Source organism: Malaya genurostris, chromosome 1 (genome assembly GCF_030247185.1).
Source record: "Malaya genurostris strain Urasoe2022 chromosome 1, Malgen_1.1, whole genome shotgun sequence".
Lineage (NCBI taxonomy): Eukaryota > Metazoa > Arthropoda > Insecta > Diptera > Culicidae > Malaya > Malaya genurostris.
Window position 1 is genome coordinate 53,872,955 of NC_080570.1, and position 20,284 is coordinate 53,893,238.

The 20,284-nt window shown below is 33.2% G+C and overlaps 1 protein-coding gene across 3 annotated transcripts in view; it reads right to left on the reverse strand.

Annotated features, from left to right (window-relative positions):
* Positions 1-20,284, reverse strand: part of LOC131439674 (alpha-mannosidase 2) — a 370,256-nt gene that overhangs the window by 34,332 nt on the left and 315,640 nt on the right. For all 3 annotated transcript variants that reach the window (XM_058610992.1, XM_058610994.1, XM_058610988.1), the window contains one exon: positions 4,630-4,987. In XM_058610992.1, the coding sequence (XP_058466975.1) occupies positions 4,630-4,987 (358 nt within the window). The remainder of the gene's footprint in view (positions 1-4,629; positions 4,988-20,284) is intronic.

Sequence of the window (20,284 nt, forward strand, 5' to 3'; positions counted from 1 at the left end):
TTCGTATTTAGTTTTATATCGATTATGTTTGTCATTCAAATTGATGTCCATTCCATATTACTATTGACTTACATGTCGTATAAGTTTCTTTTTTTGTGCATAGATTGTGAAATCTACTCCAACTGATGGTTTGAATGAATTGAATGAATAGAATATGTTGAACATTTCACTCTAATTTCGTTTGAATAAAAATTTCAAATTTGTTGTTATATCTACAATTGAACTGATACAACTATGATGTTCCTCGAACTGAAACCACTAATAGGCATACTTGACTACACAGATGATTAACAGGAATATTGACCTTATCAAAAGAAACACATATCTGTTCTCATTTTTTTCCAGTAATCCTTAATACATGTTTGTTTGTTAACTGGCGAGAACATTATAAATTTTGTGAACATTTATGCATCGTAGCTACGAGCCATTAATAAAGTATATCAGTTCCATCCATTATGGAAAATATAGTTCCGTCGTATGAAAACAGATACGAACTATGTTTACATTAATGATTCTTCTCTAATAACTTATGCAAAGAGTTTCCATTAAAATCTATAAAGTAGAGTTGACATAATTATCGAATCACATTCGATTTTCCCAAGACGAGGCTCAATGAAAATGTGCTTACGTATCACGCCACCCGCAGCAAACTAGCGACCCATGCTTTATCCCGCAGCGACAGTTGGCCGAAAATAACTTTGAATGCAAAAACCGGATAAATACATTTGTTTTGGAAGAACCGGTTAAGTTTTTGTCCGGTTTTTGCATTCAAAGTATTTTTGTCCGGTTCTTGCAATAAAAATGTTTTTAAACGGTTTTTGCATTTCAAAGTCCATGTCCGACTTTTGCGCTCAATGTTTTTATCCGGTTTTTGCATTCAAAAATACTTAAACGGGTTTTCCAAGCTAAGTTGCACTTATCCGACTTTTGCTTTCAGCCGTTCAAATAGATATCAGTAATAGCAAGCAACTCGGAGTAGAAGAAAATCGATTTAAAAGTAATTACTACTACTTTTTTCTAGTGTAAACTACTATTTAACATGGAAAACCTTCAGAAATGTGTGAAATTAAGAAAGGTTAGGTTTTCTCTGATCTTCATTTTTTTAACAGAAACCATTGTAGTGTTAATTTCTCATACTTTTAAGTAAAAAATACGGATGAAATTTTTCGTCACGGTTTCGAATTCTCGAATTTTTCCTGTAACACGGCTCATTAGGCGGCGCACACTTTCTTCGTCCATCGTTTTAGCTATCTTATTCCACCAGGTCGTCATCTGATTGATGTCTATGACAACCTTTTCCTTTGCCTTGAAAATCTTACCACGCAGTTTCCGGTCGACAGTTCCACTCCGACAATTGGCTTGAGGCTTCCGAATCGTCGTCAATGTTTCCTTGTACCGTTTGATAACGCCCCGTACGGTATTTCTGGGCAATTTCGGCTGTTCAGCTAGCCTAGATGCAGACCACAATGGATTTTCTAAATAACTGTGCACAATTTTTTCCCTTCTTTCGGCTTCCATGTTGATTGTTTACAAAGTACAGTCGATTTGCGGAATGTCAAAAATCATACGTGTAGCTGACAAAATTCCCGACACGTTGGCGCCAAGAACTTCCAAATCCGTCCACCACGAGCGCCACAATTTGAGCAAAAGTTGATTCCAAATCTAAATGAAGCAAGCTTTAATATATATTTATTTATTCCCTGAGAGTTTTCGATCCGACTTCAAATGAATTCTGAGAGATCAGATTTGTCGGTTCGTGAAACTGTAAGACTTTTTCTTTGAACCTATAAGTTTGTGAAAATCCCATTTGGCCATCTTGAAAACGTTTGGTGATTTGCAGTTTTTAATCACCATTTCAAATTCTTTTGAAACTGGATTCAGATGACCGGAATAGCCGAAGTTGGTTCGCTTGCCAGCAACCAAAATGACCTTCAAATTAGAACAGTTTGAACCTAGCTAAACCTATACTTACTATCTCATGCTCTATTTCGATTAAACCAATTAAACGAAATTTAACAAATGAAATGAACCTGCGTTTCTGTTACTTCTGCATATGTTAGTCAAGCTAAACAGCATGAACCAACAGCATAAAACATGTAGCAGGATTATTATTATTATTATTATTATTATTATTATTATTATTATTATTATTATTATTATTATTATTATTATTATTATTATTATTATTATTATTATTATTATTATTATTATTATTATTATTATTATTATTATTATTATTATTATTATTATTATTATTATTATTATTATTATTATTATTATAATTATTATTATTATTATTATTATTATTATTATTATTATTATTATTATTATTATTATTATTATTATTATTATTATTATTATTATTATTATTATTATTATTATTATTATTATTATTATTATTATTATTATTATTATTATTATTATTATTATTATTATTATTATTATTATTATTATTATTATTATTATTATTATTATTATTATTATTATTATTATTATTATTATTATTATTATTATTATTATTATTATTATTATTATTATTATTATTATTATTATTATTATTATTATTATTATTATTATTATTATTATTATTATTATTATTATTATTATTATTATTATTATTATTATTATTATTATTATTATTATTATTATTATTATTATTATTATTATTATTATTATTATTATTATTATTATTATTATTATTATTATTATTATTATTATTATTATTATTATTATTATTATTATTATTATTATTATTATTATTATTATTATTATTATTATTATTATTATTATTATTATTATTATTATTATTATTATTATTATTATTATTATTATTATTATTATTATTATTATTATTATTATTATTATTATTATTATTATTATTATTATTATTATTATTATTATTATTATTATTATTATTATTATTATTATTATTATTATTATTATTATTATTATTATTATTATTATTATTATTATTATTATTATTATTATTATTATTATTATTATTATTATTATTATTATTATTATTATTATTATTATTATTATTATTATTATTATTATTATTATTATTATTATTATTATTATTATTATTATTATTATTATTATTATTATTATTATTATTATTATTATTATTATTATTATTATTATTATTATTATTATTATTATTATTATTATTATTATTATTATTATTATTATTATTATTATTATTATTATTATTATTATTATTATTATTATTATTATTATTATTATTATTATTATTATTATTATTATTATTATTATTATTATTATTATTATTATTATTATTATTATTATTATTATTATTATTATTATTATTATTATTATTATTATTATTATTATTATTATTATTATTATTATTATTATTATTATTATTATTATTATTATTATTATTATTATTATTATTATTATTATTATTATTATTATTATTATTATTATTATTATTATTATTATTATTATTATTATTATTATTATTATTATTATTGCTATTATTATTATTATTATTATTATTATTATTATTATTATTATTATTATTATTATTATTATTATTATTATTATTATTATTATTGCTATTATTATTATTATTATTATTATTATTATTATTATTATTATTATTATTATTATTATTATTATTATTATTATTATTATTATTATTATTATTATTATTATTATTATTATTATTATTATTATTGCTATTATTATTATTATTATTATTATTATTATTATTATTATTATTATTATTATTATTATTATTATTATTATTGCTATTATTATTATTATTATTATTATTATTATTATTATTATTATTATTATTATTATTATTATTATTATTGCTATTATTATTATTATTATTATTATTATTATTATTATTATTATTATTATTATTATTGCTATTATTATTATTATTATTATTATTATTATTATTATTATTATTATTATTATTATTATTATTATTATTATTATTATTATTATTATTATTATTATTATTATTATTATCATCATTGATATCACAACACCACCGGCACGGTATTACTGCACTACTGGCTGTGAATTGACATTCTTTTATTTTTTTATATCACCCCGGATTATACCCCGGCTTTATATTCTTTTATTCTTTCGATTGCACTTATCATCAAATAGCTAAAAATTTTATCAACCGCAGTACCGTTTTTTACCAATATCACATAGTAGTAGCAGACATCCGAATCTGTTTCGTTTTATTTATAGCGTGTTTTCTTCTTCCACCGTATCACCACGTACCGGTGATGTACATCCGTGAAAGAAATACTAATGAAATTGGTAATTTTCCACTTATCACGCTTTAGTTCCGGAACCGGAAGTCGGATCCAGATAAAATGTTTCAATTCAACTAAAAAATTCGTAAGTTCAACCAAAAATTGTTCATGCTTTAAAGAATTGCGTATAACAAATCCAAAATTATTTGTGCTTCAAAATAACTAACTAAATTCAGAAAATCCAAATTTTTTGTTCGCTAAAAAGCTGATATCGGTCTCTCCGTGTGATAAACGTATTCTGCACCAAAAACATGGCACCTGACACAAATTGCAAAAAATACGGATGGGAATCTTCGCCTGCGTGACATCAACGACGACTCACCTGAAAATCGAAATTCGCATATTCATTGCCGGTGGTAATGTCGGTGGGCGCTTCCTCCAGTGCAGTGCATTCGTCCCATCGGGAGCTGAATCGCGGTGGGCCTCCATATCCTCCTGCACCATCACCGTCCGCCCCGCCTTCCTGTCCGGCTAATCCCAGTGGCCTCGGTGCACCGAACGATCGATCTTTACCGTTGCCGATCGAATTGAGATTGTTCCGCAGCCAACTGTGCCAAGATTGATTTGCATTCTGATTGCTATTGCTGTTGCCGGTGCCGACACCGCTGCCACCTCCTCCTCCTCCTCCGCCGCCACCACTACCTGCACCGCTATGGTGGGAATCATGGATGTTGCTTAATCTGGAATTATGCAAGACAAAAAAGAAACGGGTACGGGTATTAGAATTTGATACAGCTGTGAGATTAGCCGTGAAATGGGTCATTTGGATGCGGAATTGGTTCCACGTGTGTTCGAAAAATACTGATTGAATGTCATAATTGTTCAAATTCTGGCTTCCATCAGTTTGAGGTTATCGAATTTGTGCTATTTCATGAAACCTGCTCAATGCGAAACCAGAAAACCACCCTTTGAAGTATGAACCTCTTCGTGTGCAATCAACCGTTACCTAAATGTGTCGAGTAAATCTCCACTTCACCAATTTCCCAACAGTACCAATTCGGAATGGGACCGAAAACCAGTAAATCGAAAAGTAACTTAAATGATTTGCATATTATTGGTTCTTCCACCCCAGAGAGCTTTACATCAGCATCGCACATGAATGCACATTGAGTACCATTTAGGACCCCGGCAAAGCTTTCTTTCTTTTTCCCCACTCTCATTCTCATACTCATCTCCATCCGAAACAGATTGTTCCCGGCGTCCAACCCAGTGAAATAAAATAAAAAAAAAGATTTAGAATATAAACGCTTTGGTTTGAGTACGAGTACGAAACGATCCGCTGTGCACAGAGCTTTATTCGATGCCCTTTTCTCTGCCATTTCAATCGTCCATCGGCTTCACTTTTAGCACAACTTTTTTCCACATTTTATTGCAGGACGCCGTTCCATTATGCATGTACACATTTATTGTGGGCGGCAAATGATGCGAAAACATATGAATGATTTTTCCTATCGTTGCGATGTCGTTTTGTTGGCAGCTTTTACGGTGATCTCGCTGTTGGCACTTTTACGTCAGCCAGCATCCTTCAGTTAAAGTTTTCCCCTGGGTGCAACTGGAAATTACGGGTAGCGAGGCAACAACGATCCGATCCTGTTTGTCGCCGGCGAAGTGGAATTGTTCTTTGCATCGATACGAGGTTGCGAAAAATGATGCAGCAGCTACACAAAATAGCACTCGACGTTAAACTGCACTCATCGTGCGGGGAATTGCATTGCAATGAACATAACATTTTCTCTATCCTTTGTCAAGTGTTATGCGAAACATTCGTTCATTGAAAGTGTAAGAGTTTCATGCGACCTTCGTGGATATTTTGGAACAATTTATATACATGAAAACAAGCGACAAAAGATTGAATGTCCAAAAACAACTATACTTGTCAGTTAAATTATGTGCCAACTGTCACATTAGAGCAGATTTCTGCCAGCAATGACGATTTTTTTTTCATGTTCGTTTTTTTTATTAAGCTGTTTCATAAGAATTCTTCATGACAAAATTTTGTTGAATTTTACCGTTCTCGACATATTTCGAATTTAAACGATTGCTGGAAATCTATTACTTTCTGCAGGAAATCTATTACCATACCCAGGTTTTAAAACAGACACATCAAACTTTTTCACTGGAACTGTCATTATGTAGTATTCAAATAAATTTTGTGACTGTATCCGAGAAAAGGTTATTGTATTACATTTGTTTACGTTTACTGTCATGTTATTTATGTAACACATGTCTAAGGCCTTCTAAATATTTATATAGCACAACAATCCACAAGACTTAGGATGATGCCATATATTCTGAGATAATTTACATTCCTACTTTAAATGACGACAATTCACTGCATAGAGTAGCACAGCCGATTCGTGGAGAACGGAAAACATCTTCTAACTTTATAGGTTTATTATTCGATCTTCAATCGCTTCATTAATGCACGCTAATACTGTTTTTTTTCTGATTTGAGGTAGTCCTCCAAAAGTATACTATGCTGATCCCAGAAAACCGACATTGTGATCGGGATATTGTCGGGCATTTATTCTGTTCGTTGGCGTATAATAATGGATTCAACCAAACATGTACTCAAAGTGCGCTTGCATTCATCTTTCTAGCCCTAAATAAATATGCGCGGGATCCAGCGCCAGGATATATTTCTCATTTTCAGAATCTTGCTTAACTAAGGCATGCTCACGCACTTTCTTTTTCCGGTCATCCAGTACAGTTTTATGTATTATTCGTGGAACGTTTGATCTATTTTGTTTCGGGTTAGATGCTGAGTTTAAGATGCGCGTGTGAAGTTTATAACCGTGCAGATATTGTTTTGTGACCATGCTAAACAACAAATATATTATATATCAATACGGATCACTTTGACGAATCCAATACAAATCGAAAACGACATCTCAGTAACACCATCTCGTGACGAAAAAGGTTATTAGTTCAGTCATGTTAAGCAGTTTGCGCTTAGCGTGCACCTGGAAGTGAAATGTCAAAAATAATTGAGCATGATGCCCACATAGAGGTGTGAACTTTTTTATATTGAAGTGTGTAATTATTACTCCAATTGATAGCTCTCGTTGAAGCGAATTAAAAGTAACGTTTTTTATACTAAATTATCTTGTTTTGAAGCATTTATTTACTTACTAGCTGAATTACCCGGCGTTGCTCGGAAATTTTTCGTGAAGGGAAGGCCGAAAAAAATTCTCGAAGTTGTCCTGCTTAGTCAAATACTCTGATTGTAGTGAAACATAACCCGAATGAAAATACTTCGTTCATGTTCAGACTGCGAATGATCAGTGTCCCATCTCAGATCCCACAATAATCATAGTTTTCATGGTATTCTCGACAAATTGAGTCGGTTTTATATTCGAACCCTTTTGTTAGGAACATTTAAAACACCTTTATCTCTATAAATACACTTTTAGTAACTATATATCTATATGTGCTTGTAACGTACTTCCGTACTTCCTTGTCACAATCGATCTACAATACTTTTGGCTTCCATGGATATAATCACTTGCTACTCCCTCCTCTTTAAAAAAATTTTATGACATCATGAATTGTTCAAAATTTTCCATCTGATAATGATTATTTTATAACGAAAGGTTGTATAACATCATAACTACATTCGTAATATAGAATAACGTTTTTATATAATTTATTTTACCAAGGTTTTAACCATTTTGGTCGTTCATCAGAGAGGAAAACCTATAGAATAATGATTCAGTTAATACAAATGTTGTAATCCTATCTCCATCACCTTGAGTCGACAGTTTTCTCAATTTACATAATAAAATGCACATTGATTGTATGATTTCGTCAATTCAGATCAATGTTGAGAATACTTATTTCCCCTTCCTCTTGTGAATATTTTGTGAACCTCTCTCAGTTGCTAGAAATATACTGTACTCGTAAAGAAGTACCAATTTTATTTTCAAAAACCCCTCCTTCTAGTCTAAATGTCGATTCAAATTTCGTCATTGACCCATTCCCCCATGTTAAGGACACTTCCGTCATCCCCCCATGTTAAGGACACTTCCTACACACTTTCCTCCCTGAAAATGTCCTAATGATCATTTCTGAAGAGCGAGAAGTATCTGTGCCAAATTTGATAGCAATCCGTTCAGTAGTTCCGGAGTTGCGCCGTTACAAACATTACATCCCCTTTTTAGAGGGACGTACTACTTCCACCCCACACGAATACCCTAAGTTGCCCAAAAAAGTATCTATGGTCTCCAAAAAGTATCGATTCTCGTCAAATTAAATAAATTTTTTCATGACCCCTGTTAGGGATGGTTGCTACGCTCTCTCCCCCATAAAATACCCTTACTATTACTATCTGTGAAGAGCAAAAAACAGCTATGCCAAGTGTGATAGCAATCCGTTCAGTAGTGTCGGAGTTATGCCGTTACATCCCCCTTTTTTAATTCACTTGCTACATTCACTCCCTATATCTATCATATCTAAGGTATGGAAAATGTTTGCTTGATCTTCAAAAATTATCGATTCTTGTCAAATTTTATGAATTTTTTTCTTGGCCCCTCCTGTTAATGATACTTGCTACGCTTCCTCCCCTATAAAAATACCTTTATGACTATTTCTGAAGAGCAAGAAATAACTGTACCAAATTTTATAGCAATTCGTGCAACAGTTCCGGAGTTATGCCGGAACAAACATTGCACTCCTTTTTTAGAGGCACTTACTACACCCTCTCCTAACAGAATATCCTTATAATCTTATCTAAGTTGTGCAAAAAGTGTCTTTAAAAAGTACCGATTCTCGTCAAATTAGATAATATTTTTAATGACCACCATTGTTAAGGACACTTGCTACGCTCCCTCCCCCCATGGAAATATTCTTATATCCATATCTGAAGAGCAAGAAGTACATATACCAGGTTTAATAGCAATCCGTTAAGTAGATTTGAAGTTATGCCATTACAAAGATTACACCCCCCTTTTTAAAGTCACTTGCTGCATCCATCCCCCATTAAATTATATCTACGGTATACAAAATGTTTCTGAAATCTTCAAAAAATATCGGTTTTCATCAAGTTATATGATTTTTTTCATGACCCCTCCTTGGTTATGACACTTGCTACGCTCCCTCCCCCCATAAAAATACGCTTATGATCATCTCTGAAGAGCAAGAAGTACATGTGCCAAGTTTGATAGCAATCCGTTCAGTAATTCCGGAGTTATGCCATTACAAACATTACACCCCCCTTTTTAAATGCACTTGCTACATCCACCCCCCATATAATCATATCTTATATATGCAAAATGTTTCTATGGTCTTAAAAGAGTATCGATTCTCGTCAAATTAGACAATTTTTTTCATGAGCTCCCCCTGTTAAGAACACTTACTACGCTCCCTCCCCCCATAGAAATAAGCTTATGACCATCTCAGAAGAGAAAGAAGTATTTGTGCCAAGTTTGGTTGCAATCCGTTCATTAGTTTCGGAATTACGCCGTTTTAAACATTACACCCCACTATTTAAAGGCACTTGCTACATCCAACCCCCATATAGTCATATCTAAGGTATGCAAAATGGTTCTACGGTCTTCAAAACGTATCGAATCTTGTCAAGTTATATGAATTTGTCCATGACCCCCCCTTGTTTATGACACTTGCTACGCTCCCTCCCATATAAATATACTCCCTAAACCATCTTTGAAATACAAGAAGTACCTATACCAAGTTTGGTGGCAATCCGTTCAGTAGTTCCGAAGTTATCGCGTTACAAACATACAAACTTACATCCATTTATATATATATAGATTAAACGACCTGATATTGTGTATTTCTATCACTGGAACCGTAATTATCACATCAAACATGAGTACAAATGAAATTATTTTTCAAATCTAGAAATTGCAATACTTAATTCGGAAATGTTGGTAAAATTCTGGAATTAGCATTAAGATTAATATGTTTAGTTCTGCGTGCACATTTCACACACATTTATATAAATAGGGATTTTCATAGAACAATGTGTTCTCTTCCGAGTTGGTATCAGATTGCAATTCTAAACCGTATTTACAGCTTATTTTTTCGTGCAGTGTATATCAAGAAATATTACACATATTTGGAATTGTTTGGTTCAGTGTACTGATTGGGGAAGCTGTCATAGTGTATTAGTAACCTTTTTTGCCACCGCCCTTTACTGTGATGTCCCTCGTGAATCTCAAGAGTGATCCATATTGATATATAGTATATTTGTTAACAAGGATGGATAAAAATATAGTTTAGACTGCGAGGAGGATCCATTTGTTTTTTTTTGTCGTGAATACGACTTACTTTACTATGGGGTGCCTTTTCAAAATTTACCCTCTGAGAGAGTGATAAGTTTTCGATCGTGAATATGTGTTGTTGTATCTAACGAATCAACATATTTTTTGCTACATGCCATCGGAAATATGATCACAATTCTATGATAAAATTTTCAGTTGTGTGACATAATCTCAAATAATTCAAAATTAAACTTTTCAGAAATGTTTGGTATAAACAAGTATTAAAGAGAATCGAATTTTTCAACTTAAACGTGTATAGCAAAAGCATTGAAGTATTTCAATAGTACACTATTGAAAAACCTGTCTTATTTGACCCATGTCAACACCAGCCAATCATAACGCGTTCTGAGGAAGAGAACAAAATATCTGCTGCTGTACAACAAATCGTTCGAGAAACTGTTCCGAACAGTGTTTAATATCGCAGTGAGTTCCACAATTGGGTCCTTCTGAAAGGTAGGAATGAATCCCGTACAGCATCCTGATAGTTTCTTTCAATGAAATGCAAATCCGAAATGAAATAATCGAAATTAAAATTCTATATGCTGCTATTTTTATAGCCGTCAGGACCGCCCATTAGTGAAAAAGCTACAAATGAAATCACATAAAAAGAAACCTCTTAACAAAAATTGAATTAGTTTGGATTCTATCGCCACTGCGAGCAGATGTATTTTGTGTCGTTTGCACAGCTAGTTTCGCTTTCGACAAGAGCGATTACGTCACATATGCCAGTCTTTGGCATTGGTGAAAAAACAACGGTGGAGAGCATTACACAAAATCAGCCAATCTTATGGCTCTAAAAGTTCTCTAAAGAACTATTAGGATTTGTTGTTCGCAAATCGAAGGTAAATATCCTCAGTTTAGTGCAAATCTAGAACTGTTTGATTTGATTTGTGCACTTTTCACTGTGTGAAATTCACAGTAATCGAGATCAAGTAAAGCCTTCTGTTTTTTGCGAAAAATGTGAAAAGAAAGGAATGCTTGCATAATTCATACAATTGATTAACTAATTGATATTCGGAAGTGTTAAGGAACATGTCAGTTGTTTTCGTATTCACGACATCCAGTTATGTCTCTGACATTACCCACCAGCCTCTTTTTTGGTTAGAGAGTACACACCTAGAAATAATCGTGTGAATTTACGTCTTTTGAGACCGACATATATGAGCGTCAAAAATAACTCAATTTTACAGTAAACATAACTTATATTTAATTCATTCTGACATACTTCTAAGTGCTAAAAAATGTAAATTTACACGTTTCCTTGAAATACGGGCGTATATTTATATCATTTTTGAAAAATTCAGTTCAAATTATGAAATTTACAGTTTGCGTTACCTGTAAATTTCATAATTTTTGGCTGTGTAGATATCGACATTACGATACTAAGTTATTGTTTGATTGATGACGATCGAGTGATATCTTGCCAGTATTACGGTTGTCTTTTGCAGAAAAGAAAGCAACACAATGAATTAAATGTATGAATTTATAGCGAACCTCCCGACAGCCGGCTGTCCGGAGTTTCACGAGTTCCAGAAGAAATTTCGTGTTTTAGTAGGAAGCACATATTAATACAAAACGCGATAAAATTGAGACATATTCTCGGTAGCCGGCTACCCAGAGCAATAAACACATAATAATATTATCAGTAATAAGTAGATCACATTATCTACCAAGATAAATCCTGATCATTTCCCCTCCCCACTAACACCACTGCTTTCCTGTAACACTTGTGGTGATGAAGAGAGTTCCTCACTAGTAGCAACAATTGTTGAACTAACATTCCTTCCCTTCCCATATTGACCTGCATGGGCGTGGCCATCTACGTTATTGATCAGTCCATGTTCTAAGTCAGTTTAGGTTACTTGTTGAGCATGATCTACGACTCCCCAAGTATCATGCATTTGGTTCAAAATGCAATTTCAACTCGTTTCTGATTAGTCACGGGAAACTCACAGGCGGTCAACTTAGCTTAGCTTAAGTTAAGCTTGTATCTTTAACTATATGACAGTTTGACATTTTTTATCTTTCATTATCCTGGAAATCGGATCTGGATAAAATTTAACTTTATTCCATCCTATTGAAGACAATTTTTTGAATCAAAATTCGACCGGTTCAGCCACGGTAGGTTTGTTTGGTTATAAGCTAATAAGATCGGATCGGCATGCTAGAAAAATTTACTGGCTAGTTTTAAGGAATTTGTTCCATTTTTAATACATTTAATGAAAACATTATTTCATTCTGAATATTGATTATAGAGACAAAGTATTTGTTTTAATTACAAGTGTTTGGCTTACCTTTCATGCTATATTTCGATTAAACCAGTTATTCGAAAAAAAAAGGTCAAATCAAGCGAAATCCTGCGCTTATGTTATCTTTGTATATGAAACTCGAGCTAAAATGGCTATTATTTTTAATCAGTTGCAGAAAACTAAATATTATTTACAGTTTTCATTGACATTACTACACCACCAGTACGATATTACTGTGCTACCGGCTGTAAAAATTTGATATACACCGCGAAGCATGCGATACCAATGCAAATATTTTTTCAAATAAACTTGATTCCATTGAAATTCTTTCACTCTCTCGAGCGCACATCTCGTACGTTAGCTATGATTTGTGTCTACCTCAGCACCGTGTTCAACAAAAATCACATACCGGTAGCAGACATTTGTGCATGTGCCGTGATTCTGTTTTCTTCAAAAATGTTTGAAAAATTTTCCAAAATCGAGCTTCGGTGTTGGTTTTCGTTTTTTTTTGCCACGTGTACGAAATCGAAAATCACACACAGCGTGCTTCATTCGTAGAGGCGGTGCTAGGTTTTCTTCTTCCGTACCACCGCATGTACGTACCAGTGCGCTTGAAAAGACGGCTCATCTAGTACACCTTGTAATTCCGGAACCGAAAGTCAGAAACGGATGAGATTCAGGAGTTACGTATGGAATCCTAGTTTGTAAAAATCGGTCAAACCATCAAATAATTTGAATCTAAGTTTGTAAAAATCGTCTCTTTATCCTCTTTATCTCTCTTCAACACTTTACGATGAAAAAAATCATCATTTTTGCGATTTTTTTCCACAATGATTTCAAATGTTTTGCATGATAAAAAGCATCATTCGAACAACATTTTATAATTTTTTCGTGGAAAAATATTGAGAGATAAGTTGGTGAAGAGGATTTTTTAAGGACGCTTCTTAAAAATCATGAATCATGCGGTGTCCACTGTATCTCAGGGCAGACTAATCAGAAGTGAACAAATGAACGCAGCATAGTTAGAGAAGAAGTTTGTGTTTGATTTTTTTCATTTTTCAAATTTTTGGTGGTTGTTCAAAGTGAAAACTACGATTTTTTCACGAAAAAATCCGCCATTTTGTTGCTGTTAAACCTCCCCAAAGTGAAAAACAACGAAAAGGAAAACGTTGGGGTCAGGTTTTTTATATGTAGTTTTTGAATGATGATGGATACGGACTTTCAAAACCTGCTTTCGAGGAAAACGCGTTTAAAGTTTTTTGTCTATAAAATCGATGGAAACAATTAATTACTCCAGGGAGCCTGTAGGGTGCAACATTTTCAAAACATTATATTTTTTCTTTTATAATTTATTATAATGAAACATTTCAAGAATGTTTTGTCAAGTTTTGAAGTCAATCGAAGTAGAAATCCTGGGCCTGTGTGCCGAGCTCTTGCTTCTTCGTAGAATGAGATAGCCATAGATAAAAGTAACTTCCAGAGTTTCGTTCCAAAATTTTATTCTTGAAATGTTTTACCATAGGAAAATATTAACGAAAATAATGAATGATTTTTCAAAAGTGTTAGACCCTACCCGCTCCTTAAGCTGAAATGTAGCGGAATGCAAAAATCGCGTTTTTGATCAATTATTCAAAACCTAGACCGATTTTCGAAAAACCAAAAACACTTAAGTTTTCAAAATCAAATTTATCATAACTAAGTATTCTTAGAATTTTGAAATTTTGCTTTGCTGAGCCGTAATTGGTTTTTGAAACGTATAAACGGTCACTGTTCCGTCCCACGGGCAAAAATTACATATCAAATAATGTCGCGAATTTATTCAGTATTGGGTTTTGTGTTGAAATAAAAACGAGTTGAATACAATAAAATGAATATTGTAAGAAATCGTTTATTTTCTAAGTAGCTGTCCGTTGTAGCTCACAGTACATATCTACCGACCAACATGGATTCGTTCCCAAGCGTTCAACAAATACAAATCTCGTTTGTTATACATCACACATCATTTCTGAGATGGAGAAGGGTCATCAAACTGACTCTATCTATACCGATTTATCAGCTGCTTTCGACAAGATCAATCATGATATCGCTCTAGCGAAACTCAACCGCCTTGGATTCCATGGTAGATTTTTAGACTGGATAAAGTCCTATCTCATTGACCGCAAAATCTCGGTAAAAATTGGTGACACTGTTTCTAATTCGTTTTCCATTACTTCTGGTGTGCCACAAGGTAGTCACCTTGGACCTCTTCTGTTCCTGCTTTACATTAACGACGTTAATCTTTCCCTGAAGTGCTTGAAGCTCTCGTATGCAGACGACTTTAAACTGTTTTTAAAAGTTGATAGCCAAAGCGATGCTAAATTTCTCCAACAACAACTTGATATTTTCGGTAATTGGTGTCAGGTCAACAGGATGGTACTAAATGCTTCAAAGTGTTCTATCATAACGTTCAGTCGCAAAAGAAAACCGATCATTTTCAACTATTCGCTTCTCGGGACCGAGCTAAATAGAGTAAGCTGCATTATAGATCTAGGAGTCCTACTTGATAGCAAATTAACTTTTTGCGATCATATATCATATATCGTTTCTAAGGCATCCAAACAACTCGGATTCATCTTCCGAATGACGAAATCATTCAGTAACATACACTGCTTGAAAGCATTATATATTGCCCTGGTTCGTTCTGTTCTCGAGTTTTCTGCAGTTGTGTGGTCACCTTATTACCATAACGGGGTACAACGCATTGAAGCTGTGCAGCATAAATTCATCCGTTTTGCCTTACGTCAGCTGCCTTGGCGAGACCCCCATAACCTTCCCAGATACGAACTTAGATGTAATCTCATTGGACTAGAGTTGCTTAGTGATCGACGCAATGTTTCGAAAGCAATGTTTGTTACCGATTTAATCTTGGGAAACATCGACTGCTCCAGCCTTCTCGGACAACTCGATATAAATATCAGACGTAGAACTCTCCGGAATAACCCTTTTCTTGTTCCCCAGTTTGCTAGAACGAATTATGCGAAGAACGAACCTGTATCAAGCATGATTCGTATATTTAATCGTTGTTATACTATTTTCGATTTTAATCTGTCTCGGACTACTCTCAGACGCTCATTTATAGTATTTTTCAAGAACTTGACCTAAGAATGACATTACTTATAATTCGTATATTTGTATTTAAGTTTGTGAGTTCTATGTATATTATGTTAGTTTGTAAGTGTACCTTGTATTTTATTATAATTAATTAATGTATCATTTGGATGTAATTATCTGTTGGTACAAAAGATGAGGAGGTTTTATGCCTACTGGAGAGAGAGATTCTTATTAAGTATCAACTCCAGTGGGCTTTTCCCTGCTCCAAATAAATAAATAAATAAATAAATAAATAAATAATGCTAATAATGTCCAATTCTGTTGAGTTCAATGCATTGATGTTGCTGAATCAATAAAGCTTGGCTGTGTAATATCGTAAAACAGGTATTATTTTAGATTGTAGATATAAATATAAAATATAAATTGGTTTTTAATTATTACGAATACAATGAATCAACGCTTGGTTTTGCTTTCAAAATCGATTGAATAATAAGAAACTACGAAATAACTTTATATTCAATTTCGTGCCCCAAATATGTGCTCGAGAAGAGATTCACTAAATAATTTTAACTGCATGGTATGATGAACTATTAGTTATAATTGGAATGTATTCCAATAATGTAATCTAAGAAATTATTGAACTATTGATGATTTCTGGTACCGGAGGCCAGAGGCTGTTTGGTCTTCGGTTCGTTATCGTTGAAACAGACATTTCTAGACTCATCATGCTATATAATTCCGAAAGTCGCTTCCGAAAAAAAGTTAATGGTGAATACTTTTACGTAAATTCTATCTCATCGGCGGGAAGGGCCTGGTGAACTACTGGCAAAGATATCGAAAATACTTGAATGTTCTCTTGTCTTCAATCGTTCTTTTGAAGGAGAATCCATGCTTGCTACTAAACTCAGGCATATACATGGTTAGCAAGTTGGTCAATACATATAACCTCATGTTAATCATTCATAATTACTCATGATTTATAGTTCTAGTGTAAGAGTAATCACTAACAATAATGATTGAATTAGCATATATTCAAAGTGTGAAGAATTCAAAAATCCATTACGTTCGGTCTTTTTTACAAGCCAATATAACGAGAGGTAACCCACTGCGCTCAATCATTGAAAAAAGTTCTTGTTTCTATGTGTCCGTTTTTCTTGGTACGCTTTGTGCGACGGTTCGAACGAGTTTAGTAGCAAGCATGGATTCTCCTTCAAAAGAACGATTGAAGACGAGATAATATTCAAGTATTTTCGATATCTTTGCCAGTCGTTCATCAGGCCCTTCCCGCCGATGAGATAGAATTTACGTAAAAGTGTTTACTTGACTCGCATGATAGAGCGCGGTCGAATTTACTTATCGAATACATTCAATGCCAATATATTCCATTCTAATTGACTTTCATTATCATCTTCGAATAAGTAGAAAGTATTATTTCTGTTGTGTCAATAGGATCGTAGCACTAGCCATGTAATCGAAGCTATGCTATGAGTCGGCTGCGAAGTCTGTTAAAATAGAAAGGCCAAATTTCTCAAAAGGAATGTAATTCCAAGACTTCCACACCCAGACATTTTCCTGGTGTGGATTCAGTATTCTTCCAATACGGTATAATCTTAAATAATGCCTGTTATACGATATTACACAGCCAAGCTTTATTGCTTCAGCAACATCAATGCATTGAACTCAACAGAATTGGACATTATTAGCATTATAAATGACAGTTACTTAGAAAATAAACGATTTCTTACAATACCCATTTTGTTATATTCAACCCGTTTTTATTTCAACACAAAAGCCAATGCTGCATAAATTTGCGTCATTATTTTATATGTAATTTTTGCTCACGATATAATGCCACCGTGCCCACCGTGCATTTCTCACACCACCTCAATGCGAAACAGCAGCGCGCAAGCAATAAAAAAAATGCGGAAAAGTTTATGTAAACTTTTTCAAATTTCGGTTATTTTAGCTAATATTTTATAATTTTGAGTTGCATTTTCAGATTCTTTGTGAAATTCTGCTACAAACACTACTTTTTAGTTCTAAAATCATCCCCGTGGAACGGAACAGTAACCGTTTATACATTTAAAAAACCAATTACGGCTCGGCAAAGCAAAATTTCAAAATTCTAAGAATACTTAGTTATGATAAATTTGATTTCGAAAACTTAAGTGTTTTTTGTTTTTCGAAAATCGGTCTAGTTCTTGTATAATTGATCAAAAACGCGATTTTCGCATTCCGCTACATTTCACCTTAAGTCATAACAGTAAACGACAGAGACAAGTTTTCTCTTCCGTCTGGTGTTCGAATTAATACTCCAATTTGCATAGCTTGCCTGCAATTTCTTTTTCGTTATCACAAAAAACGCGTGGTTTAGGGTAATACAGATTTTTTATGAAAATAACTGGCCTCACTGATTCCAACAACACTGAACGCCTTCAGATTATGCAACCGATGGAAACGAAATTGCTAGTACGTCTTGTCTTCATTGAAACTCGTATTGTTCATGGTGGCATTCATTTCGGTTGTCGTTAAAAACACTTGTGTGATCACAAACATATATCGGCTGCATTCTTGTGTCCATGGTGTCTAGCATACATAAACCGTGTACGGTAGAATGCTCCTTCTCGATCCGAGTGCAAATTGCAAGCGAATTCCGTGTCCAATTGGGAGCATCGCTAGCACACTTGCAAGCGCTTGCTCATTTGCTCTAGGCGCCGACAATCTTATTATCTCTTCATTATTTGCCGTTCGTTCGTTTCTCGCCATTCTCATTCAAGGATTCTGTTGGAACCAAGTCCCTGCTGGGCCGCCATGTTTTTGTGACCATCATCTTTTCAGCAAAGACGAAAACAACGAAGAAGTATGTAAACATAAATGAAAAAATTTGCATGCTAAATATCTGTGATTTGTTGAAACAAAGTTGGTTTTTATATGTTTGATTATGAATGTGATATCGTTATGAAACGTGCGGTGCCAAATTGCAATACTGACTTTCACAATCGATGAAGTGTTGTATTTGTTTACTTTGCTTTCACTGACTTGCTAGCTTTGAAGGCCCCGATGGACCGAGATGTTGGTTACGATAGCACTGGCTAGAGCGCCTTATTGTTGCCACCGGGTTGGTTGGAACAGTTCAATGGTTGCTAGAATAATGCTTCGCAACAATAATCGTGAATCGTGCTGTTCTTTTGCGACCGACGGATTCAACCGGACCGTCGTTGAACGAATGTCGCAGCAACTTGAAATTTATGTCTATGACAAAAACTCCTTACAATCGACAGATTTGAAGTGAAGGAGGAAAAAAAACGATACTTCTTATGAAGTTATATCAGACAACGATGGGGCTGCATGGTGATTTGATTTGGTGACTAACATTGCTGGAATGCGACGCAATAAATTGGCTTTAAATTCTGCACCATCAGTAAGTCGGTGTCAAGTCAAGCCCGCCCGGCGAATTGGGTGTTATACTTCTTTAAGTATCATCGAGACAGCAGCATATTGCATTATGCGAAATTCGATTTGTATCTATTTGAAACATACACAGAAAGAAATAATGAAATTTACACGAGATGTAAATCAATAGTAACATGGAATAGACATGGGTTGAATCGAAATTTTGATTGAAAACCTTCATCGATGCAAAACTAAATTGAATTGCATTGAATTTTCAATGAATATAACTGTATCTTTCAATAAACGCTTATTTTGCGATTAAATTATATTGAAACGTACAGAATTGCAAAGTAATTTTATGTTTAATTACCTGCTCCAAATATGTGCATGAAAATAGATGTAAATTCACAAAATATTTTTATCTGTGTAGTGCTATGCAAATGCGAACACGTGCAAAGCTTCCACTCCAGAGTTCGTGTGAGTCGGAGAAAACGAATTTTTCGTTGATGTTCTTCGCAGGAGACCATTTTCACTTCCTTTACAACAAGCTAGGAAAGCACCCACCATTAACGCACCCACCGTTGGAGTCACATGTGCACCATTCGCCGAGGGAATATTTTAACGTCTCCGGGACGGACCGGTACCGATTTGTCACCTTGGTTATCTGGCGAATAAGTGCGGACCGTCATACATTCGATAATATCCCAGCACAGGTGGCGTACGCAATTTGCCAAATTGGTGAAATAACGAGGAAATGTAGAGTGTAGAAAGCATTCACAGCTCGTTGAAAAGAAATTGGTTGCTGCAACTCTCTTACTGGAGAGTTTTGCCCTTCTGTTTCGAAACGAGGTTGGCAGTTTTCAGAATCATTGTCACGAACATTTGAATTCATTTGTGTCAAATCATCGCGTCCACAGGAATGCGTTTGGAATATATACTTAGAAAATAAATGCCTTTTCCCGTT